We start from the raw sequence: 26,385 nt of genomic DNA, 5'->3' as shown, positions 1-26,385 counted from the left end.
CAGGCACATTAATTAGGTCGGGCTGGATGATTTGGTCTGTTTTCGCAACAGCCTCCAAGGCAGGAAACACACCATGTTCTCGACACATCACCTAGTCTAAAAGTGGGAGAATTCTGCCCATAAAGTTATGCCTGCCTGGGGTATTTGTCTTTTCTCTTTGAATGGCATAGAGGTAAATGGTGACAGACCTGAAAATACTGATATATTAAATTTAAGAAATATAGCTTTCTGAAAATGCTGCACATTTCACCAGAATTGAATGGCTTGGGAGACAAATGAAACATTGGGTTCCACGTGGTGATTTGACTACTGGAGTCTGCATTCATATTTAGCTTAGCCTGATGGAGCCTTTGACAATTGGTTCTAAAGAGCAATTTTTTTTAGTTTTACATTTTCTGCCCAAATTAAGTTGTCATTTATTGCTTAAAAAGTGGACACCACAATGCTTAGCACTGCTACCTCATAAGACCAGGGACCCCGATTCAATTCTGGCCTTGGGTGACGTGGAATTTGCATGTTCTCCCTGTGTCTGTGTGGGTTTCCTTCCACAGTCCAAAGATGTGTGGGTTAGGTTGATTGACCATCGCATATTGTTCCTTGGTGTCGCAGGATATTTGATGAGGGGGATAGTAGGCGGGGATTATATAAGGTTACAGACTTAGAACCTGGATGGGGTTGTTGTCAGTGCAGACCCAATGGACTGAATGGTCTCCTTATGCATTATACAGACTCTATGATTCGGATTCTGAAGTAATTCACACCCAAATGCAGCAAAACCTGGACAATATTCAGGCTTGGGATGAAAAGTGGCAAGTGATATTCGCGCCACACAAGTGCCAAGCAATGACCATCTCCAACAAGAGAGGATCTAACCATCATCCCATGACATTGAATGACATTACCATCACTGAATCCCCCACTATCAACTGAATAAATACTGCGGCTACCAGAACAGGTGCATATCCCATATCCTTGACACCCTCCACCTCAAAGTCTATCCATGCAAGTAGGAAGTATTCCATTACAATCCTGACTTGTTGCCTCTACTTGCCTGGATGAGTGCAGCTCCAACAACACTCAAGAAGCTCAACACCATCCAGGACAAAACAACCCACTTGATCGTCATCCCATCCACAAATATTCAACCCCACCACCAATGATGAACAATGGCAGCTATATGTACCATCTACTAGATATATGCCAAGAACTCACCAATGTTCCTAAAGCAACATCTTCCAAACCCACAACCGCTACCAAATAGAAGGATAAGGGCAGCAGATACCTGGGAACATCACTTCCTGGCAGTTCCCTTCCAAGTCACTCACCATCCTGACTTGGAAATGTATTGCCGTTCATTCACTGTCGCTAGGTCTGTTCACTCCCTAACAGCACTGTGGGTGTACCCAGACCTCAAGGACTGCAGTAGTTCAAGAAGGCAGCTCACCACCAGGGCAACCAGGATGGGCAATAAATGCTGATCTAGTCAGCGGCTCCCACATCCGGTAAATGAATTAAAAAGCAGTTTAACAGTTATCTGGATTTTACATTCAATCTTTGTTTTTGCAGGCTTGGGCTGAAAGAGCAACAGGAAAGGGAGATTATTCACGTTCTTATTCACTGCTGCCTACAAGAAAAACTATTTAATCCTTTCTATGCTTTCCTATTGGAAAAGTTCTGTGCGAGTGGAAGAAGATTTCAGGTAGTGCTAATTTTACAATGATTTAACCATTTTAAATCTTCAAAAATTTTAATTGTATTTAATCTTTTTTATCAGCAGTGTTTATGAAACTAAAAAGAGAGTATTTCTTTTTCTCATCTTTTATTTCAGTATTATAGAGTTTGCACTTCTGTGTTGGTAAAGTTGTTTATGTTCTTAATTCTAAATGCAAAGGTCCAGAAATTGCACGGGCCAGCCATCCAAAACTTTTGTCATGATCAGTCCCATTGATCACTTCCATTGCTTACCCAAGAAAGTTGGCAAGTTTGGATGAGGCTACCAAAGGCACATGAAGGCGTACAGGGGAAAAGCAGGGGAATGAATAGCTATGAATCATGGTGCTTGTTTGGAGAGCCAGTGCAGACACGCTGAACCAAATGGCTGCCTTCTTTTGTGAATCTGTGATCTTTTGAGAGGGAGAGAAAGAGAGAGACCAGTAGCATATGGCATGCTGATAACTAGCATCCAGAACTATCCTACACAAAACTCCCTTGGGGAAGCATTTATTTTTCATTTATATTTTGCAACTGAAACAATGGCAACAAGCCCATATTTGAAATAGCAAGAAAGCTACAAGTGCCCCTTGGCTATTATGGTGTTTTAGACTTAACATAGTCGATATGGCGCATATGGTGACCTGCATGTAAGACAATCACATTTTGTGGCACCAAGATGCATTCTTAAGCCTGTGAATAAAAGCAAATTACTGTGGATGCTGGAATCTGAGCCAAGGGTGGAAGAGTTCCAGGGTGAAAGAGTCAATTACTAGGAGGCATAGGTTTAAGGTGTGAGGAGCAAGGTTTAAAGGTGATGCACGAGACAGGGTTTTTACACAGAGGCTGATAGGTGACTGGAACTCGCTGCTGGGGGAGATAGTGGAAGCAGATATGGTTGTGACTTTTAAGGGGTGTTTTGGCAAGTACATGAATGGGATGGGAATGGAGGGATAGTAGTCAGCACGGCTTTGTCAAAGGCAGATCGTGCCTTACGAGCTTTGTTGAGTTCTTTGAAAATGTGACTAAATACCTTAGAACATTACAGCGCCGACCAGTGGAACCAATCTAATGACCCTCTAACCTAAACTATTCCAATGTTATCTATATGCCTATCCACTGACCATTTGAACGCCCTTAAAGTTGGCGAGTCCACAACTGCTGCAGACAGGGCATTCCACACCCTTACTACCCTCTGAGTAAAGAAACTACCTCTGACATCCGTCCTATAATTACCACCCCTTAATTTAAAGCTATGTCCCATCGTGTTAGCTGTCACCATCTGAGGAAAAGTGCTCCCACTATCCACCCTATCTAACCCTCTGATCATCTTGTATGCCTCAATTAGGTCATCTCTCAAACTTTTTCTTTCTAACGAAAACAACCTCAAGTCTCTCAGCCTTTCCTCATAAGACCTTCCCACCATACCAGGCAACATCCTGGTAAACCTCCTCTGCACCCTTTCCAATGCCTCCACGAGAAAGTGGGTTCCCAGACACGCATACTTTGTTTGAATAGAGGGGAGTACGGTAGGATGAGAGAAGAATTGGCGAATGTGGACTGGGGGAGCGCGTTGGAGGGAGCGTCTGCTGAGGAGCAGTGGAGGATCTTTAAGGAGATCTTTCTTGGTGCTCAGTGGAAATTTATTCCGATGGTCAAAAAGGACAGTAGGAGGAGAGGTGATAAGCCGTGGATAACGAAGGAGGTGAAGGGAAGTGTTAAATTAAAAGCGGAGGAATTTAGAGTAGCTAAGAGTAGTGGGCGAGAAGAGGATTGGGAGGGGTTTAAATGTCAACAAAGATTGACAAAGAAGTTGATAAAGAAGGGTAGGAGAAACTATGAAGCTGGGCTCGCGCTTAATATAAAAAAGGATAGCAAGAGTTTTTATAAATATATAAAAAGGAAGAGGCTGGCTAGGGTGAACGTTGGTCCTTTAGAGGATGAGAAAGGGGACCTAGTGGTAGGGGATGGGGATGTGGCTAAGGTATTGAATAACTTTTTTGTTTCTGTCTTCACGGAGGAGGACGTGAATAATTTGCCGGGTGTTAGAGTTGGAAAGGTGGTAGGACTGGAGGGTCTTAATGACATTACTGTTGCTAGAGAGGCGGTGCTCGACAGACTGGAGGGGCTGATTGTGGACAAGTCCCCAGGACCGGATGGAATGCATCCGAGGGTTCTGAAAGAAATGGCGGAGGTGATAGTGGATGCCTTGGTGGTTATTTTCCAGACGTCGCTGGATTCCGGGGAAGTGCCGGAGGATTGGAAAACAGCTAATGTTACGCTGTTGTTTAACAAGGGTGCCAGGCAAAAGGCGGGGAATTATAGGCCGGTTAGTTTAACGTCTGTGGTAGGTAAAATGTTAGAATCCGTCATTAAGGAGGAAATTGCGAGGCATCTTGAAGGGAACTGCTTGATAGAGCAGACGCAGCACGGTTTCATTAAAGGGAAGTCGTGTCTGACAAATTTACTGGAGTTCCATGAGGATGTGTCTAGGGCGGTGGATAGAGGAGAGCCGGTGGATGTGGTCTTTCTGGATTTTCAGAAGGCATTTGACAAAGTACCTCACAAGAGGTTCTTGCAGAAGGTCGAGGGACATGGAGTTGGGGGTAGGGTGTTAGCGTGGATAGAGGATTGGTTGTCAAATAGGAGGCAGAGAGTGGGGGTCAACGGGTGCTATTCGGATTGGCGGATGGTGACTAGTGGAGTGCCCCAGGGGTCAGTGCTGGGGCCTCAGCTTTTTACCATTTATATAGATGATCTGGAGGAGGGAACCGAGTGTAGGGTGTCGAAATTTGCTGATGACACCAAGATTGGGGGAACGGCAAATTGTGCGGAGGGTGTGGAGAGTCTGCAGAAGGATCTAGATAGGCTGGGCGAATGGGCCAGGAAATGGCAAATGGAATTTAATGTTGGCAAGTTGGAGGTGGTTCACTTTGGTAGGAAGAATGGTAGGAAGGACTATTACTTACGTGGCGAAAAACTGCAGCAGGCGACGGTGCAGAGGGACCTCGGGATCCTTGTGCATGAGTCGCAAAAACCCAGCTTGCAGGTGCAGCAGGTGGTCAGGAAGGCGAATGGGATGCTGGCCTTCATAGCGAGGGGGATTGAATATAAAAGTAGGGAGGTCTTGCTGCAGCTGTATAGGGCATTGGTGAGGCCGCAGCTGGAGTACTGTGTGCAGTTTTGGGCGCCGCACCTGCGCAAAGATATTTTGGCCTTGGAGGGAGTGCAGAGGAGGTTTACTAGGCTGATACCAGAGTTGAGGGGGTTGAGCTATGAGGAGAGGCTGAATAAACTAGGCTTGTACTCGTTAGAGTTTAGAAGAATGAGGGGAGATCTCATTGAGATGTATAAGATGATGAATGGGATGGATAGGATAGAGGTGGAGAGACTCTTCCCGCTCAAAAAAGACAGTAGGACTAGGGGGCACAGCCTCAAGATAAAGGGGGGGCGGTTTAGAACGGAGTTGAGGAGGAACTTCTTCACTCAAAGGGTGGTGAATCTCTGGAATTCTCTGCCCGTTGAAGTGGTGGAGGCTGCCTCGCTAAATATTTTTAAGACGCGGGTTGATGGGTTTTTGATAAGAGAGGGGATTAAGGGTTATGGGGAGAGGGCGGGAAAGTGGAACTGAGCCGCGACAGATCAGCCATGATCTTATTGAATGGCGGGGCAGGCTCGAAGGGCTAGATGGCCTACTCCTGCTCCTATTTCTTATGTTCTTATGTTCTTATTTATGTTCTTATGTCCTTCTTATAATGCAGCGACCAGAACTGTACACAATACTCCATGTGCGGCCGCACCAGAGTTTTGTACAGTTGCAACATGACCTCACGGCTCCGAAATTCAGTCCCTCTTCCAATAAAAGCTAACACACCGTACGTCTTCTTAACAGCCTTATCAACCTGCGTGCCAACTTTCAGGGATCTATGCACATGTACACCGAGGTCTCTCTGCTCATCAACACTACCAAGAGTCCTTCCATTAGCCCTATATTCTGTACTCCTGTTACTCGTACCAAAGTGAATCACCTCACACTTTTCCGCATTAAACTCCATTTGCCACTTCTCAGCCCAGCTCTGCAGCTTATCTATGTCCCTCTGCAAACTGTAACATCCATCCTCACTGTCTACAACTCCTCCGGCTTTGGTGTCGTCAGCAAATTTACTAACCCATCCTTCTCAACCCTCATCTAGGTCATTTATAAAAATGACAAACAGCAGTGGCCCCAAAACAGATCCTTGGGGTACACCACTTGTAATTGAACTCCAGGTTGATTATTTCCCATCAACTACCACCCTCTGTCTTCTATCAGCTAGCCAATTCCTGATGCAAACTGCTAAATCACCCTCAATCCCATGCATCTGCATTTTCTGGCAGAGAATGGTTGTAAATGGGTCTTTTTCTGCGTGGAGGTCGGTCACCAGTGGAGTGCCCTATGGATCTGTTCTGGGACCCTTGCTGTTTTATAATTTTCATAAATGACCTGGAAGGAAGTGGAGGGATGGTTTGGTAAGTTTGCTGACGACACGAAGGTTGGTGGTGTTGTGGATAGTTTGGAGGGATGTCAGAAGTTGCAGCGTGACATAGATAGGATGCAAGACTGGGCGGAGAAGTGGCAGATGGACTTCAACCCGGATAAATGTGTAGTGGTCCATTTTGGCAGGTCAAATGGGATGAAGGAGTATTATATCAAAGGTAAGACTCTTAGCAGTGTAGAGGATCAGACGGACCTTGGGGTCCAGGTCCATAGTACTCTTAAATCGGCCTCGCAAGTGGAGGATGTGGTCAAGAAGGCGTATGGTGTACTGGCCTTCATTAATCGAGGGATTGAGTTTAGGAGTCAGGAGATAATGCTGCAGCTTTATAAGACCCCAGTCAGACCCCTCTTGAAGTACTGTGCTCAGTTCTGGTCGCCTCATTACAGGAGGGATGTGGAAGCTATTGAAAGGGTGCAGAGGAGATTTACAAATTGCCTGGATTGGGTGGCATGCCTTGTGAGAATAGGTTGAGGGAGCTTGGCCTTTTCTCCTTGGAGAGACGAAGGATGAGAGGTGACCTGATAGAAGTGTATAAGATGTTGAGAGTTATAGATCGGGTGGATTCTCAGAGGCTTTTTTCCAGGGCTGGAATGGTTGCTATGAGAGGTGCTGGGGAGTAAGTACAGAGGAGATATCAGGGTTAAGTTTTTCACTCAGAGGGTAGTGGGTGAGTGGAATCGGCTGCCATCAGTGGCGGTGGAGGCAAATTTGATAGGGTCGTTTAAGAGACTTCTGGATGAGTACGTGGAACTTAATAGAATTGAGGATTATAGGTAAGTCTCATAGGTAGGGATGTCATCGGCGCAACTTGTGGGCCAAAGGGCATGTTTGTGATGTAGTTTTTCTATGTTCTATGTTCTTTCTATGATATGGTCTCCAAAGGGAGGGACTTTAGTTCAGTCAGGCAGCATGATTGGTGCAGGCTTGGAGAGCCGAAGAGCCTATTCCTGTGATGTAATTTTCTTTGTTCAAAAGAGAAAATGCTGGAAAATCTCAGCAGGTCTGGCAGCATCTGTAAGGAGAGAAAAGAGCTTTGGTGTTGACACTTTGACAAAGGGTCACCTGGACTCGAAACGTCAGCTCTTTTCTCTCTTACAGATGTTGCCAGACCTGCTGAGATTTTCCAGCATTTTCTCTTTTGGTTTCTTAAGCCTATACTTGGTGTGTAAGTTACTGTCCACTCCACCCCCATTTTTCCGCTAATATGTGTGGCGATTTGCGCTCACGCAGAGCAGACAGTGCATGGTAAAGACAAATGAGAAGTCCTCCTGCACCCACACCAGCAATTTGCACTTTGCAGTCAGCATATAAGTCAACCCCCATTTTGGAAGCATATTTCAAATTTTCGAAGGTCAATGTATATGCTCTGGCCTGCGGTAACATCTTTTATTACTATATAATCAGTTTTGTAACTTCTATAAAAACAAAAACCAGAAAATGCTGGAAAATCTCAGCAGGTTTGACAGCATCTGTGGGAACAGAGTCGATCCAATGTTTCGAGTCTCGATAACCCTTCGTCAGAACTTACTCAAGCAGAAATTCTGCATTTATGACTATGGCCATTCGTAGTCATTTCCACCATAGGTAATTTCACAGCCAACCTGCTGTTTTCCTCATGGATGTTACACTGTAAAGATGCACTTTCATAGACTTCATTAGTGAATATAGTAGGTATTTATTCATAAGAATTGTACAGCAATCTCATGGCTGTAGCTTGCTCCCAATATGTCTCTACCCAGGACCCCCTTTCACCATGGGGTGATTCCTCACTCTGAGTCCTGCTTGGTCATACTGGCCAAGTGACCCTCACTCTGCTGTGTTGCCCTTAAACGGACAATCAGCATGTACACAGAAGTAATAGTACGCAGTTTGTATGTTGTTTTATGCCATATATTTCTTCAAATCTTGAAATTCGTACTCACTCAAAAATGAATAAATTCAAGCTTTAGGCAGTCACTGTTAATCTTGTGATGTTAGCAGGACCACTAGATAAAAAATAATTTTGGATGCTTTGACAGGAAGGAGGATTTTACAGCTGGTTTTTTTTCAAATTACTGTCGAGCACCATTTCTGTGACAGTAATGCAGGAAACTGATTTCAGTGCCGTCTTCATCAACTATACAATTATTTTCTAGTAGTTTAATTATTTGGATCAGAACCCCTTCCTACTTTGTTTAATTCTAAGATGCTTTGGAATGTCTTGAGATCATGAAAATGCTATATAAATGCAAGTCTTTTTTTCACTATTTTGATCAATGCCAAAGGAATTGGCTTGTAGTTTTTCATATAGTTAGTTCTATGTAAGGTAATCAATTTGGAACAGGAAGCAATTTGTTAACTTGAAGGATGTCCATTAACAAAAGTGAAAACAGATATAGGTGTGACTGTTGATTAATGACTGAAAACTTTATCAATATATAGTTGATTGCACAAAGCTAATAATTTATTAGAGAGTTTCTCAAAACTACTTGGCTGTAAAATAAAACTAATTAAAATAATTTAATCTTGAATAGATTAGTTGAGAAACCAATTTGAACATTTGTGCACAATTTTGGCACCCCACCATTTTTAAAGTGCATTGATATATTAGCAAGTTCAAAGAACAGCAACAAGAATGATTGAGACTTGGGGCTCTGAGTTATGAGGAACGCCTCAGAGCCAAATTCGGTTTCATTTGAGAAAAGTAGATTTGGGAAGGGGCAGGACCTGATGTATTTAATGTGCAGGCAGACATTGATAATGTGAATGAAAGCTGACTACATAACCTGCACAGTGAGCCCAGATCTGTGAACTATGTGAAACTAAAGAGTGTTGTGTCAACTGACCCCTTCAAAGAGGTGCTGTGTTTTTTAAAAATTGGAATCAGGCTAAACATTATAGCGATAAGTGTGAACACTAGAAGTTGAGAACAAGCACACTCCGGGTGCTAAAGCTTCCCCTCTGGGTCTCTAGTTTCCCCCCACAGTCCAAAGATGTGCGGGTTAAGTTGATTGGCCATGTTAAATTGACACTTAGTGCCCCAGCATGGGTAGGTTAAAGGGATTAACAGGGTAAATATGTGGGGTTATGGGGAGAGGGCCTAGGTGGGATTGTTTCCAGTGCAGACCCAATGGGCCAAATAGCCTCCTTCTGCTGTGTAGGGTTCTATGCTTCCAAGAAGGGCAATTCTTCTCTACCCCAATAGTTGAGCAAATAACTAGCTATTTCTAGCCCAGTAGTACTAACTGCGTTCCTTAATAGTAATGCAATTGCTTCAATTCATTCAGCTGTTTAGGTTTACAAGTGAATTAGAATGCACTTACCTGACAAGTTTCTTCCGCTGAAGACAAACATGACTGCATGCAATATTTGTTTTATCCCTGTAAACATAATGTCAGTGCTTAAAGCTGGCCTTGAGCGTTAAATGCTTACATGCTCACAATTTGAGAGATAGCAGCAAAAAAAACCTCCCTTTAAAATAAAACCTACGTTATTTATTGCAAGTTAAATTGCATTTTACCTCTGTTTACCAAATCAAGATATTGGCACTTTGCAGTGTTTTACAGGTGTCATTTAACATTTGCTCTAATAATTTAAGCTGATGCATTTTTTTGTGATATGGTATTGATTTTAAAGTGGATTGACTGAAATGGTTTAGAAATCCTAACAATGTAATAATATATTTCAGATTGCTTTATTAGGTGGTAACAGTTATGGAGAATAAAGTTTAATTTCTTTTCAATGCATGTAGGTTTGAGAACTGTCAAATGTCTGGCATCTAAAGATATCAACTAAAAAGTCATTTTGAGTGAAGAACTAATTTTTACAAGTGCCCTCCTGATTCAATTCTGACAACCACCAAAGCATTTCTGCATTCTTGATTAACCAGGCATAGGCAGGAATGTGGGGTCGGGATTGAAATTACAATCAGATCAGCCAGGATCTTATTGAATTGTGGAGCAGGCTCAAGGGCCTACTCCTGCTCCTAATCTGTATGTTTGCAGCATGTAAGAAGGTTCTGGAGTTAACATGGACGTGTTTTTGACTGCATCATCAAAAGATGTCAGCAAAATTTGGCGTGTGCAAACCGTCATGACATTATATGGGGATTTTCGTACCTTCAGTAGGCTGTTTGAAAATTTTTGTCTGCCACTTTAACCAAGTGAAAATTTCTGTAAACGGAGGTGGAATGGGGGCAGAACATAATAAACACAAAAGTTTGAATAGTAATGAATCAGCTCCTGTGTTGTGTAGTATGCTTGGTAATTGACTTTCAGTTTTGATTTTTGTTAATGTAAATTTAGTCATTGAGAATTGGACATAGAATGCACTCTCTAACCTGTGAGAGAGTTTGTCCTGCTCAACCAGACTTACAGACCAAAACTATTAAATCTGAGAACTTTATTTTCAATCTTGCCAACCTATAAAGATGCTTAGATTCACTAAATATTCATAGATTTTTAAAAATTTCTTTTTCATCCTTCAACCCTAATAGATGACATTCCAATTCAGCATGTGGGATCGCTTCCGAGAATTGAAGAACATGACCAATGTGGCAACCACAAACTTGGTTCATCTCCTTGTTCACCTTCTCAGCAGGAAAGTGGTATCTCTGTCCATCTTAAAGGTGAGTGCATTCTGAAAGCAAAATTATTACTCTTCTGAACATAACCCCTTATTATACAAGACCTTGGCTCAGAGATTCCAGTCAACAGTAGAGCGGGGAGACAATCCGCTGACCAAGTTTAAAAACTGTGGCCTTACTTTTTTTGCAATGGATCATTAGGAACCTTCTAGTTACAGCATTCGTCCATCAGTGATGCCAGGCCCCATTTCATATCAGAAACCATCCCTTCTGCCTTCAATTCAGTGGCTACCAGTATTTTTAAAATTTATCTGTTGCCCATTTTGGAGGGTGCCGGAGAGGAGGTGAGCACTGCTGTTTGGTTGGTTGGGGGGACAGCTGGGGAGGAGGGCTGAGTGTTTTGGCATTGTTTAAAAGGGCTGTGCCCCAAAACAACCTCTGTGCCTTCTAGGGACAACCTTAAATAAATTAGGGTAAAAATCTGTGGAAGTATTCAGAAAATGGTCCAAGCTTACACGCTGACAACCCCCCCATGGGCCCATCAGCGGGGCTCCTACCAAGTTATTTCTGCTGGCAAACTGGAAATTCCGTATTACGGCTTGAATCAGCTACTAAAGAAAGGTGTACAGAAGGTTCAGAGAGCTAGGCGATGTTAAGGACCTAGAGGAGTATATGGGTTGTCGGAAGGAACTTAAAAAGGAAATTAAGAGAGCCAGAAAGGGTCATGAGAAAGCCTTGGCGGGTAAGATTAAGGAGAACCCTAAGGTGTTCTACAAATATGTGAAGAGTAAAAGGATGAGATGTGAAGGAATAGGACCTATAAAATGTGAAGGTGGGAAAGTTTGTACGGAACCGGTAGAAATGGCAGAGGTGCTTAATGAATACTTTGCCTCTGTATTCACGGTGGTAAGTGATCTGGGTGGTTGTACTGCAGGTTTGCGGCAGATTGAAAAGGTTGAGTATGTGGACATTAAGAAAGAGGATGTGTTGGAACTTTTGAATGCATCAAGATAGATAAGTAGCCAGGGCCGGATGGGATGTACCCCAGGTTACTGTGGGAGGCCAGAGAAGAGATTGCAGAGCCTCTGGCGATGATCTTTGCGTCACCGATGGAGACAGGAGAGATTCTGGAGGATTGGAGGATTGCGGATGTGTTTTGTATATTCAAAAAAGGAAATAGAGATAGTCCAGGAAATTACCGACCGGTGAGTCTAACCTCAGTGGTTGGTAAGTTGATGGAGAGGATCCTGAGGGATAGGATTTATGAACATTTAGAGAATTAGTATGCTCAAAAGTAGTCAGCACGGCTTTGTCAAGGGCAGGACGTGCCTTACAAGCCTGGTTGAGTTCTTTGAAAATGTGACTAAACACATTGACGAAGGAAGAGCAGTAGATGTGGTTTATTTGTACTTCAGCAAGGCATTCAATAAGGTCCCCCATGCAGGACTTGAGAAAGTGAGAGGGCATGGGATCTATGGGGCTGTTGCCTTGTGGATCCAGAACTGGTTTGCCCGCAGAAGGCAGAGAGTGGCTGTGGATGGGTCTTTTTCTGCATGGAGATCGGTCACCAGTGGAGTGCCCCCGGGATCTGTTCTGGGACGTTTGCTGTTTGTAATTTTCATAAATGACCTGGATGAAGAAGTGGAGGGATGGGTTGGTAAGTTTGCCAATGACACGAAGGTTGTTGGTGTTGTGGATAGTCTGGAAGGATGTCAGAAGTTGCAGTGTGACATAGATAGGATGCAAGACTGGGCGGAGAAGTGGCAGATGGATTTCAACCTGGATAAATGTGTAGTGGTCCATTTTGACAGGTCCAATGGGATGAAGGAGTATCAAGGATGAGACTCTTAGCAGTGTAGAGGATCAGAAGGACCTTGGGGTCCAGGTCCATAGGACTCTTAAATCAGCCTCACAGGTAGGGGATGTGGTCAAGAAGGCGTATGGTGTACTGGCCTTCATCAATTGAGGGATTGAGTTTAGGAGTCGGGAGATAATGCTGCAGCTTTATAAGACCCTAGTCCGACCCCTTTTGGTGTACTGTGCTCAGTTCTGGTCGCCTCATTACCAGAAAGATGTGGAAGCTATTGAAAGGCTGCAGGAGAGATTTACAAGGATGTTGCCTGGATTGGGTGGCATGCCTTGTGAGGGAACTTGGTCTTTTCTCCTTGGAGAAACGAAGGATGAGAGGCGACCTGATAGAGGTTTATAAGATGTTGAGAGGAATAGATCAGGTGAATTCTCAGAGGCTATTTCCCAGAGCTGAAATGGTCGTTACGGGAGGACACAGGTTTAAGATACTGGGGAGTAGGTACAGAGGAGATGTCAGGGTTAAGTTTTTCACTGAGGGTGGTGGGTGAGTGGAATTGACTGCTGTCGGTGGTGGTGGAGGCAAATTCGTTAGGGGCTTTTAAGAGACTTCTGGATGAGGACATGGGATTTAATAGGATTGCGGGTTGTAGGTAGGCCTAGTAGGTAGGGATATGATCAGCGCAACTTGTGGGCCGAAGGGCCTGTTTGTGCTATAGTTTTTCTATGTTCTGCTCGAATCTCCTAAGATCTGACCCATTCACTACAGTACAGAAGAGGCCATTCGGCCCATTGAGGCTGCACTGATTCTCTGACAGACCATCTTACCCAAAGCCCCCTCTGTGCCTTAAGACCACACATTTCCACCTAATCTGCACATTTTTGGACTGTGGGAGGAAACCGCAGCACCCAAAGGAAATCCCCACACACAGGGAGAATGTGCAAACTCGACACAGACTTTCACCAAAGGTTGGAATTGAACCCAAGCCCCTGGAGCTGTGAGGCAGCAGTGCTAATCACTGTGCCACCATGCCATCCTATTAGACCTGGAACACCATGCCTTTTGCAAGTTTCATTTCCACCTAAATTAGGCAGCATATGTTAACTGTTCCTCCCTCCACAGATGCTGCCAGACCTACTGAGTTCTTCCAGCATTTTCTGCTTTTATTTCAACTTATTTAGTCCTTGCTAACCAGATATAACATTGGAAGCCGGAAAAAAATCTCATGCTTCCCAGCAGAAAGTCTTCCACAGGGGGTGTGCTGGAGAGTTTCTTGCATAAAACGTTTATATGTTGCTTTGTTGCCTGGTGATCTTCAGTAAAAGAGCGTTTTTAATGTAAATTTTAGATATTTTTCTTCCTTGAAAAGTATGAACCTCATTTGCAAAGAAGTGAGAGAGCAAATGATGGTAACTTATCATAGCGCAAAATGTAAATGGAATTTCCTTATCAGTACAACATGAGAGGAAAGAAAGTAAATCATCTGATGCGTACGAGAGGATAATCAGGAAGTCGTCTTTTCACAAGTAAATCATAAAACCACTAGAGATGTAGCAGGATGCCAGACAACTTGAGCTGATGGCATTAGCATCTGAGTAACTAATGTCTCATTTATGCCTTAGAACCACCCAGTTGGAAAGCTTTTGGAAGCGTGTGAAATTTTATAACAGCAAAAGAATTATGGTTGATGTTGCAAAAAAGGGAAAATACCAACCTCCTATTACTCGCCATAGAAGTCAGTCATGGAGATTCCGTGATGGCTTAATTATTTTATCAGTAAGTTGTCAAGCCTTGCACATCAGAGCAGCTACTAAAGTTGATCCTTGGCCTATGCTCTGTTTGCTGAGCTTGACTAAATAAGAATAAGGTACCTTAATTGCTTTTCTGGGTTATCGGGGGAAATGGCCAAGAATTCCGCTCCAATAACTTTGTACTCGAGTTCATGTTGGATGAGAACTCAAATTGGCCTGAAATGATGCTTCGAAATATCAAATAACCTGCCTTTGCAATCCTGAGATCATAGTCTTGCTGACAAGGCTCACATATAAATAACACTCATTTGGGTGAGCAGGAGAATGTTAGCCCCTGTGAAATCATACATCAGTGAGAAAATTAAGAAAAGAAGGTCATAGCCAGGGTCAATGCTTTTACCAAGGAACTGCTCGTTTGTTTGAAAATAAAGCACTGTGCAAAGTATTATTCCTTATTTAACCACACAATCCTTCATCACAGGTTTGCTTGTATTTTAATCATTTAATATATTTGAGGTGTAATGACTTACAATATTGCAATTACAATCTCTGTAATTCTGTTCCCAAATGAAGGGAATAAAATTTGAAAGGCGGATTTTCAAGAACTTCCAATATATTTTGTTCTGTAACTAAAAGGACTGTTAAGCCCCATTTTGTACAGATCGGAGCTTCAGATTCAAATCCCCAGTTCTGGTGGGCAACAATATAATTTATATCCAATTTATCAAAATGCTGGAGAGAAACAGAGTTAAGCTTTCATGTCAATAACCTTTCTCATCATCTCTCATCATTTAAGGGAAATAATCAAAAATGGCCACTGAAACAAAGGAATATTAGGAAATTAAAATGTAGCCAAAAGGATTACTTTTAAGGAGGATTGTCGGGGTTTTTCAGAGACCTAAGTATTATGCTGGCTTTTATTCGGAAATTTCTCTTTATTAAATACAGCTCAGCAAATACAAAGAACTCACGGAGACAGGAAATCCTGGTTGGAGACATACTTTATTTTGCCCAGGCCTGGTCCACATATAAGGGAGAACAATTTGAGGCAGCTCAACTTACTCTAAATTACATTATGAAGATGTACTGCAATTATAGATTGTTTCTCAGAAATAATTTGCCCGCCTACTCTGTCATCCTAACTAGATGAGCCAATCATGTTAATATGATTTATTTACTTGGCCAATAACATTTTACCCTCTGGCGACATAAAAATACATTGGTCTGTAAAGTCCAAACATTTCTGCCTACTATCTCCTGGCAACACAGTTATGTAAGTCCATAGAGTTTAAAAATTTCCTTTCTTGCTGTCTGATCGCAATTCCTTATTGGAAGAGATTGAACTATTCCATTCATTCTAGTGTCTGGAAAACTTGCACTTTCTTTAACCCATACTGATAAAAACTGTGCGCTATGGCTGTATTGCTCTTAAAGAATATGGTTCATCTTACTCAGCTTTTATCCAATTATGCTTTGGGGCAGTCTGTAGTTAGCCAAGGTGTACATTTTAATACAGAATTTTAAAAAGACATTTTAAATTATCTAACAATGGTTATATGTGTTTCTGTGCAAAAGAGTACCTTTGTAATTCAAGGTACTTTGTACTTTTTCCATTCTATATTCACTCTAAATTAGTTTTATTTTAGTAGCCTCAAGTTATCCTAAATCCCCCTAACAAGGACCTTAAAGGAAAAGAGAGGGAGAGAGTTTCAGGAATGGAATTCTAGTGTACAGGCCATACTTTTCACAGTTGCAACTTGCCTGCTTTTGTATTCAGTGCCTCTACTCATAGAGTTCAAGATCCTAAATGTTTTACCAAATACTCTCTGAATTTATGATAAGTTAATATCAGAATTATGATGGGACATTTTTTTACATAAGAACATCGTATAATTGAAGCTGATTTATGAAGAAGTGCAGTTGAGCACAAGCTGTCATCAGATTATGTACCCAGACAGAGAAGTAATTTTATATTTAGCACTTTGGCATGAATCTTCAATATCTTGGTGTCTTGTTGTGGTGGTTATCACTTTAAAGACCGCATTGCAAAAGAAAGTCACCTGGCTTGAGGGACCAATTGGGACTAACAGTGGTTAATGACCCAGAGGGTGGAGTCCATCTTAGACAGCAGATGGTCTGATGATATGTAGGGACTGGGGCAGGTTCTGTACAACTTTTTACTTGTTAATAAATAGTTTCTGTGTTCCCAATGAAGTCTGGAAGTGGGCATCCATTACACTTGTACAATCCAGTTTTAATAGAAAATTTATGTTCTCAAACTGGTAAGTGAAGAAAGCTTACACAATTCATTCATTGCTGTATCAAGTCTCATTCCTGCTTACCTATATTGGCTTCCACTTGGGAAATGCCTCCCTTTTAAAATTCTTACCCTTGTTTTCAAAACATGTGATGATCCTGCCCCAAACAATCTTTGTAACCTCCTCCAGCTCTTGAACCCTGCAGGACCTTTGCACGCCTCCAATTCTGATCTCTCACATATCCCAATATTATTCACAATCTGCAGTGTTTTCAGTGCCTCGGTCCAAAGCTCTGGAATTCCTTCCGAAACCCCTCAGCCTCTCTCTTTCAAGATACTCCTTCACACCTGCCTCTTTGACCAAGAAATCATCTATCATAATATTGGCTCACTTGGCTCAATGTTAAATTACATTTGGTAACACTTCTATGACGCACCTTGTGACATTTTGCTATATTTAAAGGTGCTACATAAATACAAATTATTAATTTGTGTGACATCTGCTAGATGAGGCTAAGAATACAACGAATTTCTAGCGTGTTTTGGGACAGTTATCAAGAAAAATACCTTTTAGAATCAACAAAGGAGAAGGCCATGTTAGATTTAAGGTTAATGAAACAGAATAAGTTAATCTGGTGGTAAGCAAGAATCTTGCAAACAATAATAATCTGAATTAGTTTAACGTTAGATTTGGGAGAGGTGAAGGAGTCATAAAACAAAGTTTAATTAAGGTAAACTTTGAAGGCCTGAGAAATGAATTAATTTCGGTAAACTGGGTAGAACTCTGAAAACGTAAATCTGAAGCCAGTCATTGGGAAGTATTCAAAAATGTATTTGATCTGATACAAAACCAGTGTTGTTGTTCATCCATCGTCGTCAATAAGGGCCTTGACATCATTAGTTATTTTGAGGCTGGATGTGGTGTGTCCGTAGATGACTGACCAGGCCGATTCGGACACAGAATGTCCTGGCACATTTTGGACAGACTTGTGTAGACACTGTAGTTGTTGTGCTGATGGTCCTGGACTTGCGCAGCTCGCACTTAAGTTGTGCTTCAGCAATGCACCTTGCTTTGTAAGTTTGACAGCTCTTGTGGATGAGGCAGCGCGAAGTAGGGCAGTTTTGTGCCAGCGTTTCCCAGGTGGTCGTGTCTATGACAAGCGACTTCAGGGAGGCCTTGAGTGTGTCTTCGTAATGTTTCTTCTGCCCTCCGTGTGAGCATCTTCCAGCAGAGTTCCCCAAAAAAGAGCTGCTTGGGTATGCCCTCATCTGGCAAACGGATGACATGACCTGCCCACCGGGTCTGTGCTCTCATCAGCAGTGTGTGGACTGATGGTCGACTTGCTCTAGAGAGAACTTCAGTGTGTGGTACTTTGTCTTGCCGTCTGATGCGTAATATTCTGCGAAGGCAAGTCATGCAGAAATGATTGAGCTGTCTTGCATGCTTTCGATACACAGTCCACGTTTCACAGGCATGTAGGAGGGTAGTGAGTACCATGGCATTGTAGACCTTCACTTTTGTTACTGGGCTGATTCTTTGACGTTCCCATACAGTGGAGTGCAGTCTACCGAAAGCAGAACTTGCCTTTGCTATTCTGCAGTTAGTTTCTGTGCCAATAGTCACTGCTTGGAAGAGGGTGCTGCCAAGATAAGTGAACTGGTCCACTGCCTGTAGTTTCTGCCCTTTGATTGTGGTTATGGGTTCTGTGTACGGTGCATGAGGAGCAGACTGGTGCATGACTTCGATATTTTTAATGTTGATGGTGATTCCAGAGTTTCACAAGCCATGGAAAATTTGTCCATGCTGACTTGCATCTCTGGTTCTGAGCCAGTTTACAGGGCGCAGTCATCGGCAAAGAGGAAGTCTCTCAGAACAGTCTCCTTCACTTTGGTAATAGCTTGAAGTCTCCTCAGGTTGAAGAGCTTCCTATCCACTCTGTACTCGAGGTTGATTCCAGCAACACTGTCCTGGAAGGCATCATTCAGCATGGCAGCAAACATCTTGCTGAACAGTGTGGGTGTGAGCACACAGCCCTGTTTGACACCATTGGTGACTAGGAATGCCTCAGAGGATTCTCCGCCATCCAGTACTTTGGCCATTATGGAACTGGCGTACCATCTGAATGAATTTGGGGGAGCAGCCGAACTTTGACATGATTCTCCACAGACCTTGTCAGCTGACAGTGATGAAGGCTTTCACGAGGTCAACAAAGGTTGTGTAGAGCTTGCGATTCTGCTCCTGACACTTCACCTGAAGTTGGCGCACAACAAAAATCATGTCAGTAGTCCCGGGACCTTTGTGGAAGCCACACTGTGACTCTGGAAACAGGCCCAGCTCCAGATGAGTGACCAGACGATTTAACAGGACTCTTGAGGGTTTTTCCTGTGATGGAGAGCAGCGAGATTCCTCGGTGGTTGTTGCATACTTGCCGATTGCCCTTCCTCTTGTAGAGATGTATGATGGAAGAATCTTTAAGTCCCTGAGGAATGGATCCTTGCTTCCAAAAGGACTGGAACAACTCGGCGAGCTTCTCGATAAGTACAGGACCAGCAGCTTTGTAGATCTTTGCGGGTATGGCATCTGCCCCTGGGGCTTTGCCACTGGATAGCTGGCTGACAGCTTTCATGACTTCAGTTATTACCGGTGGGTCATCCATGACGCTGTTGATATCGACTTGGGGAATCCTGATGATTGGTTGAGGACGGCTTCAAAGTGCAGGATCTCTGCAGGATCTGAGCCCTCTCTATAATGAGAGAACTCCTGAGAGATTACAGTGCATCGCATGTCAGGGAGGGATAGTACCTCTCGTAGGGGAACATGTGGCATCCTTTCAGGGCAGTTTGTCCACTCTTTGTCCCCACCTGGCACTCAGCTCTCACCTGTGGCTCCCCATAGCTGTTTGCATGTGACAGTGGCCACACCCTGGGCATACAAAACCAGTAGATGAAAGCAAAGGCCCCACTTGTGCAATTAACCAACCATTTTAAACATAGGACAGTTTCAGGCTAATCAAAAAATTTCATGGAAAAGTAGCTTCCAGCAGAGAAAACCACAAAGGGATACAAAGAAAGTTGTAAGAGATAGAAAGTGGAATATTAAAAATCAAACTTTGAAGGGATATTAAGCGAACAATGGAAGTTTTAGTCAGACTCTACTGAGAGTAGTATGTATTAGAAGCTGAACTGGATGGGCATTGCTAAGTTTTTGTCTGGCAATTGAGCGGCACAGTGGTTAGCACTGCTACCTCACAGCGCTAAGGACTCAGGTTCAATTCCTGGCTTGGATCACTGTGTGGAGTCTGCGCGTTCTCCCCATGCCTATGTGGCTTTCATCCCACAGTCCGAAAGACGTGTTGGTTGGGTGCATTGGCCGTGCTAAATTCTCCCTCAGTGTACCCGAACAGGAGCTGGAGTGGCAACTAGGGAATTTTTACAGTAACTTCATTGCAGTGTTAATGGAAGCCTAATGATGATGACTAATAACTAAACTTACTTATTTACTTTCCTATTTCAGAAATTATGCTTCCAGGAAACAACAATACAGATGAAATAGTAGGAATTGGTAGTTTAGTTAAATGAGTAATTATAGGTTTTCACAGCAGAAGAGGGTGAAACACAAAGGAATCTAAAAATAAGATGTGGAGGAACTTGCTTAATATAATTTCTTTGAAAATGTTAAAGCTCTGATTAGATCCCATTTGGAGTACTGTATTCAGTTCTGGCACTGTATCCCTTGTAGGATATAGGGATGGATGCAGGACAGATTTACCAGAATGAAACCAGGCCTAAAGTAGTTAATTTGTGATAACACATTAAACTCTGCCCCCTTGAATAAAGAGTAGATGCTGATCTGTTTGAGGTGTTTAAGATGTTTATTTGTTATGGACAGGAGGGAGATTAATAAACTGCTAATTTCTACTCTCACCACCCATTCATAAACAGTTTTGATTTTTTCGCTCTTTATAAATGGTGATGTATTTTCCAAACCCTCGGTTTTTGTGGATCCAATTTTCCATGACAACCTATGTTCTATGTTAACCTCTAAGTTCTATAAGATGAACTTAAAAAGGATTGATTTGTTGCACATATTCAAAACATGAAAGGAGGGCCACAACGTTGCCTCCACACTCAAACAGTGAAGAGAGGGACAGAGCAAAGAAGAATTTACAATACAGAGACCACAGAGAAGATAAATATTGGTTCACATGGGTTCCAGAGTTCAACCTAGGCTGAGCCTTTTGCTGTGCATGTGGCTGCTAGTCAGGTGTTAAAGAGCAGACTAAGCTCTTCAGCTCAGCATGGCATCATTACTTGTTCAACCAGCTAGCAGCCTATGTCATACAACCTCCCAAGTCTGCACTTTGTCTTCAACAGAGGATTTGTATACAACATCTAGAGTTTGGCTGGGTCCCAAAGACTACTTATCATTCCAGCCATTTTGAGTTGAGACGAAGGTTGGAAGGGCTGTTGTCTTAACAAATCTTTCGTCTCCAGCTAGTAACGTTAGGTTATCAAATGCAAATGCACTTTGTATCTTTCAAGTTGGGCTGTTGCAGTCCGTACATGATTGTTAGTGGCTCCTGAGAACTAATGAGGTATGTGTTTTCCCTGAACTGCAAACGGCCTTCCTTTGTTCTGGGGTCACAGCCAAATATATGATCAACCATTTGAAAACCTTGTTCAACCAAGGTCCAATTTTAATTTTACAGTGTATGCATATCTTTTATAAAAATATACAGTGTGAGATCTTAGCCCCTGACAATTTTCTTTGGTTGGGAGGGGGGCGGGGGGCATCAACTTAAAGTTAGGCCTAGGCTGTTCAGTGGTTAATCCAGGAAGCACTTTTATACGTGTTCACACGCACTTTCAAATCCAGATTGATAGATTTTTTTGTTAGTTAAGGGTTTTATAGGATACATAGATGCAATGCAGACAAGCCATGATCTCATTGAATGGCAGAACAGACTTAAGGGGCTGAATAACTGACTTTTATTTTTTTTCTACTGAAAGCAATTTGTTTACCATATTTACTGTTTCAATATTGCAGGTAATTGAGTTCAGTGAACTGGATAAACCTAAAGTCATGTTGCTGCGCCAAATTCTCCATAAACTACTTATGAACACAGAACCAGAAGATTTAGTGGCAATATTTCAAAGGTAAAATTTTTTAATGTATTATTTCTATTATTTTGTTTTTCATAATAACTGTAAAACAATGTCATAAAAGTGTTCAGCCATGTCACTTAATTTTAAAATGGAGACTCCAACCGACATAACTAAAATATAACTTCCTGTGCCTTGTTTTCGATATTGAGTCATTAACTGTAAACAGCTTCAGATCTCACATGTTTACTTCAACACTATGGTCAGCATTATGAATATTTTTAATTCATAGTTTTAGATAAAATGGTGATTAGAAACGTACATCTTTAAAATCAGTAAACTAATGTGCTACCAGATTTTGAATTGTCATCATGAGTGGTCTGGTGAGAAAGGCTGTGTCTGTTAAAGTTTGACATATTACATGATGAAAACTATGGAGTACATTTTGTATCCTTGCCCCGATCAGTGTTTTCTCCAACCAGTGTTCAACATCGAGGAGCACTGATTCATCAGCGTAGAGGGATGGTAAATGGTAACCAGCAGGAGGTTTCTTTACCCATGTTTGACCTGATTCAGTGAGACTTCAGAAGTCTGGGGCAACTCCCTCCGGTCTGTATACCACCCTTGGAGGGGCAAGGCAAACCCTGGAATGGTGATGTCTTGATGACAGGGCCAGAGAGAGAAATCATGGGTCCTGGTGCTCCCCCACCCTTGCCTAATCTCCCCACACTGCCAATGTTCCCCCAAATCCCCTCTCTCTCACATCCCCCACCTCCCAACCACCATACCTAATCTCCCTGTGCTCCTTCCATCTCCCAATTTCGGCAGTAGCCCCCAGGAGGACTTTGCAGGGTTTGACATGGCATGGTGCTCTGTCCAGTTCGTAGGGTTGGATACAACTAAGTGATCTGCTTAGCCATTTCAGCAGGCAGTTAAGAATCACATTACTGTTGGTCTTGCCACAGGTACTTCCCTAAAGGAGCATTAGTGTGACAGATATGTTTTTACAATAACAATAGTTTCCATGGCCACCATTACTTACCTAAAGGGGCATTAGTGAGCCAGATTACGACAATCAACAATGGTTCCAGATTTACTAATTTAATTTTTAAATTTGAACCTGTGCCTCCTATGAATTACAGTAACGCAATGCTACCACCTCCCCTTAAAATATTAGTTAATGCTTAACATTTCTATGGTTGCTATCGGCAATGTATGTAATCCAGATCATTGAAAATGGTGACAAAGAGCTGTTGCGGAAATACTTTCCAGGCTGAAATTTGCTGCAGCAATTAGACACTGAGAATCAAACAGATTTCAACATCCGGACCATTTCATAAGAGATTGTTTCCAGATATTAGTCTAATGTTACAGCAACTTTTAAAATTTCAGCTTCGAGCTACAAATTTCAGACTCAATGATAATTAACTGTTTGTGACTTGAGCTGAGGAAAATTACATAATATTCCAAATATGCACTAGTCTTTTACAGTTAGGATATTTAGAGAACGAATATCTATCCCCACTATTTATTCTGAATTCAGACTTCTGTCCCAGAAGGACGGCACAATGGCACAGCAGTTAGCACTGCTGCCTCACAGCACCAGGGACCCGGATTCAATTCCAGCCTCAAGTCACTATCTGTGTGGAGTTTGCATGTTTTCCCTGTGTTTGCTTGGATTTTCTCCAGATGCTCTAGTTTCCTCCCACACTCCAAAGATAAAGGGTTAGATTGTCCATGCTAAATTGCCCCATAGTGTCCGGAGGATTAGCAGGGTAAATACTTGGGGTTACAGAGATAGGGTCTGGGTGGGATTGTCGGTGCAGGCTTGATGAGCCGAGTGGCTTCCTTCTGCGCTGCAGAGATTCTGTTATTAACCATGCAGTAAATCTGCAACATTCAGTTGATGATTTTTTTGAATGTTACAAATTTTTAAATCTCTAATTGTTGATGTGAAATGAAACAAGGTTTTTTTTAAAGGTCCTTATGTTCTATCGTTGCAGGATCTCTGGAATTCCAAAGCTGGCAATGTTACGGGACGGCTTGAAACTCTTCATTAGACACTTCTTATTGAAGAATGCCTCCAGCCTGGGGACTTCAGAACAAGCCAATTTGCTTAAAGAACATGTGGAAATCATTGAAAAGGCTTTGCAAAGTAAAGATACCATGCTGAAATTTTAACCATCAAGCACAATATAGGTTTCATACCAACATGAATTGGAAAATCTGTTTATAACTTCATGTCCAACAAGCACCTGTCTCAGTATTTTAACTTCTAAGATCTGCATTGTGAAACAGGAGACTCTTTTTGCTGCTACATTTAAAAGAAAATGTTTGAAGCTTCTATACTTGTAGAAATGACCACTGGGTGGTGTACATGCATGTGGCTTTTCATTATGCTACTTTCAATACTGATATGGTTCAGATTACAATTTATGGCAAGTTATATATTCTGTTCAAGGGAATTCTTATAAACAGAAAATGCAGCCAACTTCTGTGTGAAATCAACTTTTACAGTACCACACTTGTGTTTTAACTCGTACAATAGAATCCTGATAGTGCAGAAGGAGGCCATTCAGCCCATTGGGTCTACATTGACTCTCCAATGGAGCATCTTCCCCAGGCCCACCCTACACCCTTATCCCACTAATTCCCCTAACCTAACCTAAGACTAATCCACCTAACCAGTGCATCTTTGTGACTGGCAGCAATCTGGAGAAAACCCACTCAGACACTGGGAGAATGTGCAAATTCCACACAAACACACCTAAGGCTGGAATTGAACATGGATCCCTAGCACTGTGATGCAACATTGCAAACTACTGTGCCACGTGGTTCTATCACAATCCACATAAAAATATCAAGGAAGGTATTCGTTGAAGCTCGGGCCATAAAATGACTTTGTTTGTGTTGAAGAAAACTTATTGTATTCCTGTATGTTATTCAGTGACTTACTCGAAAAGTGTATATTTCAGACTATCAGGTGAGAATAGGATAAAACAATACAGATGAATTCTAACCCTCCCTGTAGATATTTAATGCCTAGAAACATTGCCAACATTTATGTGCTGATGATACTGACCTATACCTCTTCACTCCTCTCATGAACTGTTCACTGTTCTTGTGTTGTCAGATTGTCTTGCACCAGTCCTGGATGAGTTGAGATTTGCACCTCCTTACCAATGACATGCGCATTCCACAAATGAATAGTTTAAAACTTTGAGAAAACTGAAATCATCTTCAGCCCTGCTCCTGCCACAAACTCTATCCCCTTTCCCAGTCATTAACTCAGATTGAACCAGAAAGTTTTCAACCTCTGCATCCTATTTATTTCCTAATTAACCTTCCCATTTTATAATCCCTCCATCCCAAAAACTGTCTATTTCAAGATCTGTATTATTGTCTACATAAAACTTTGTGTTGGCCCATCTGTTGCTAAAACCCTCATCCAAGTAATTTGCCACCTTTTGGCTTGACTATTCCCAAGCACCACACACAGCCTTCATTCCATATTTCTATTCATCCAACCCCTGTTTATGATCTACAACTGCGAAAACTGTTCTTGCTGGCCTCCATTTATTCCTAGTTCCCTGATATCTCTAATCAGAACCCCTATTCTGACTCTGTCATCTTGTACATACGCCCCTTCATACCACCATTGGCCACAACTGCAAATTCTAAAATTCTCTGTCTTTACGTATTTTTCTTTAAGACTATCCTTAAGATCCACCACTTTGACCATATCTCCTCCTTTGGCTTGATGGCCCCTCCATATCTAATTGCATCTTTAAATTGCCTTGAGATATTTATCTACAGTTAAGGTACTCTATAAATGCAAATTATTGTGAAACAAATAATGTCCAAAAGTGCCTCTCAAAAAGTTCATGAAAATAAATGGTCATCTTAAACATGTTAAGTATCCATTAGTTTGGTTTGTATCCAGTGCAGACATTGGAATAAAAATGTTTTCGTGAACATGGAGAGCAGGTTTAAAATTCCTTCCCAACCCTCTCCCAAGTACCAATTTGACAGTTGTGCTTTATAGCCAATCTGTATTGACTATGCTGGGGCTAAGTTTTTGCCCCAACATAATTCTTGCCAGATGTTATGAAGTCAATAACATAAACAAATACTAGGCTATGGTTTTGTGTACAAATCTGGACTTTGCCACAAACACAGCCTTGGCTGAAACTGGATGCCCTCAATGCAGACCAACAAATATTGACCAAAAGCCATTTCATCTTGATCTTCAAGTCAGGTAAAAGAAGATAAAGATTGCAAACCTGAAAGCACAATATAATTTCAGCAATCATCATAGTGGGTTATAATCCATTCAGTGCATGGACTAAGTGCATGATTTTAATACTGATTGCTGTAAAGGCATTGCACTTGTAAGCTCCATAATTCTACAGCCCATATGTAGAAATTGAATCTAATATGCAATCAAAATTAAGCTCTAGAAATTAGGAGCAAAAGTAGGCAAACTGAGCTCTCCCTGATCTCAAATCCACCTCCTTACCTGTTCCCCATATCCCTTTATTCCTTTCCTTATTCGATATATCTATCTCCTTGAAACCATTAAAACAATTCAGATGCCATCACGCTATGGGGCAGCAAATTACGCAAATTCAGCGTTCTCTGGGACAAGTAGTTCT

At 42.1% G+C, this 26,385-nt stretch overlaps 1 protein-coding gene across 1 annotated transcript in view; it reads left to right on the top strand.

Annotated features, from left to right (window-relative positions):
• The window catches only part of nom1 (nucleolar protein with MIF4G domain 1), a 63,994-nt gene extending 38,354 nt beyond the window's left edge, over positions 1–25,640 (top strand). The window contains exons 8-11 of the mRNA XM_080212870.1: positions 1,567–1,699; positions 10,723–10,854; positions 21,675–21,784; positions 23,734–25,640. Of these exons, the coding sequence (XP_080068996.1) occupies positions 1,567–1,699; positions 10,723–10,854; positions 21,675–21,784; positions 23,734–23,911 (553 nt within the window). The 3' untranslated portion in view covers positions 23,912–25,640. The remainder of the gene's footprint in view (positions 1–1,566; positions 1,700–10,722; positions 10,855–21,674; positions 21,785–23,733) is intronic.
• The last annotated feature ends 745 nt before the right edge of the window (positions 25,641–26,385 follow it).

The sequence above is a fragment of the Carcharhinus amblyrhynchos genome, chromosome 2 (assembly GCF_965287045.1).
Source record: "Carcharhinus amblyrhynchos chromosome 2, sCarAmb.v2.hapA, whole genome shotgun sequence".
Taxonomy (NCBI): domain Eukaryota; kingdom Metazoa; phylum Chordata; class Chondrichthyes; order Carcharhiniformes; family Carcharhinidae; genus Carcharhinus; species Carcharhinus amblyrhynchos.
Note: the sequence above shows the minus strand (reverse complement) of the source record. Positions and strands in the feature narration are given on the sequence as shown.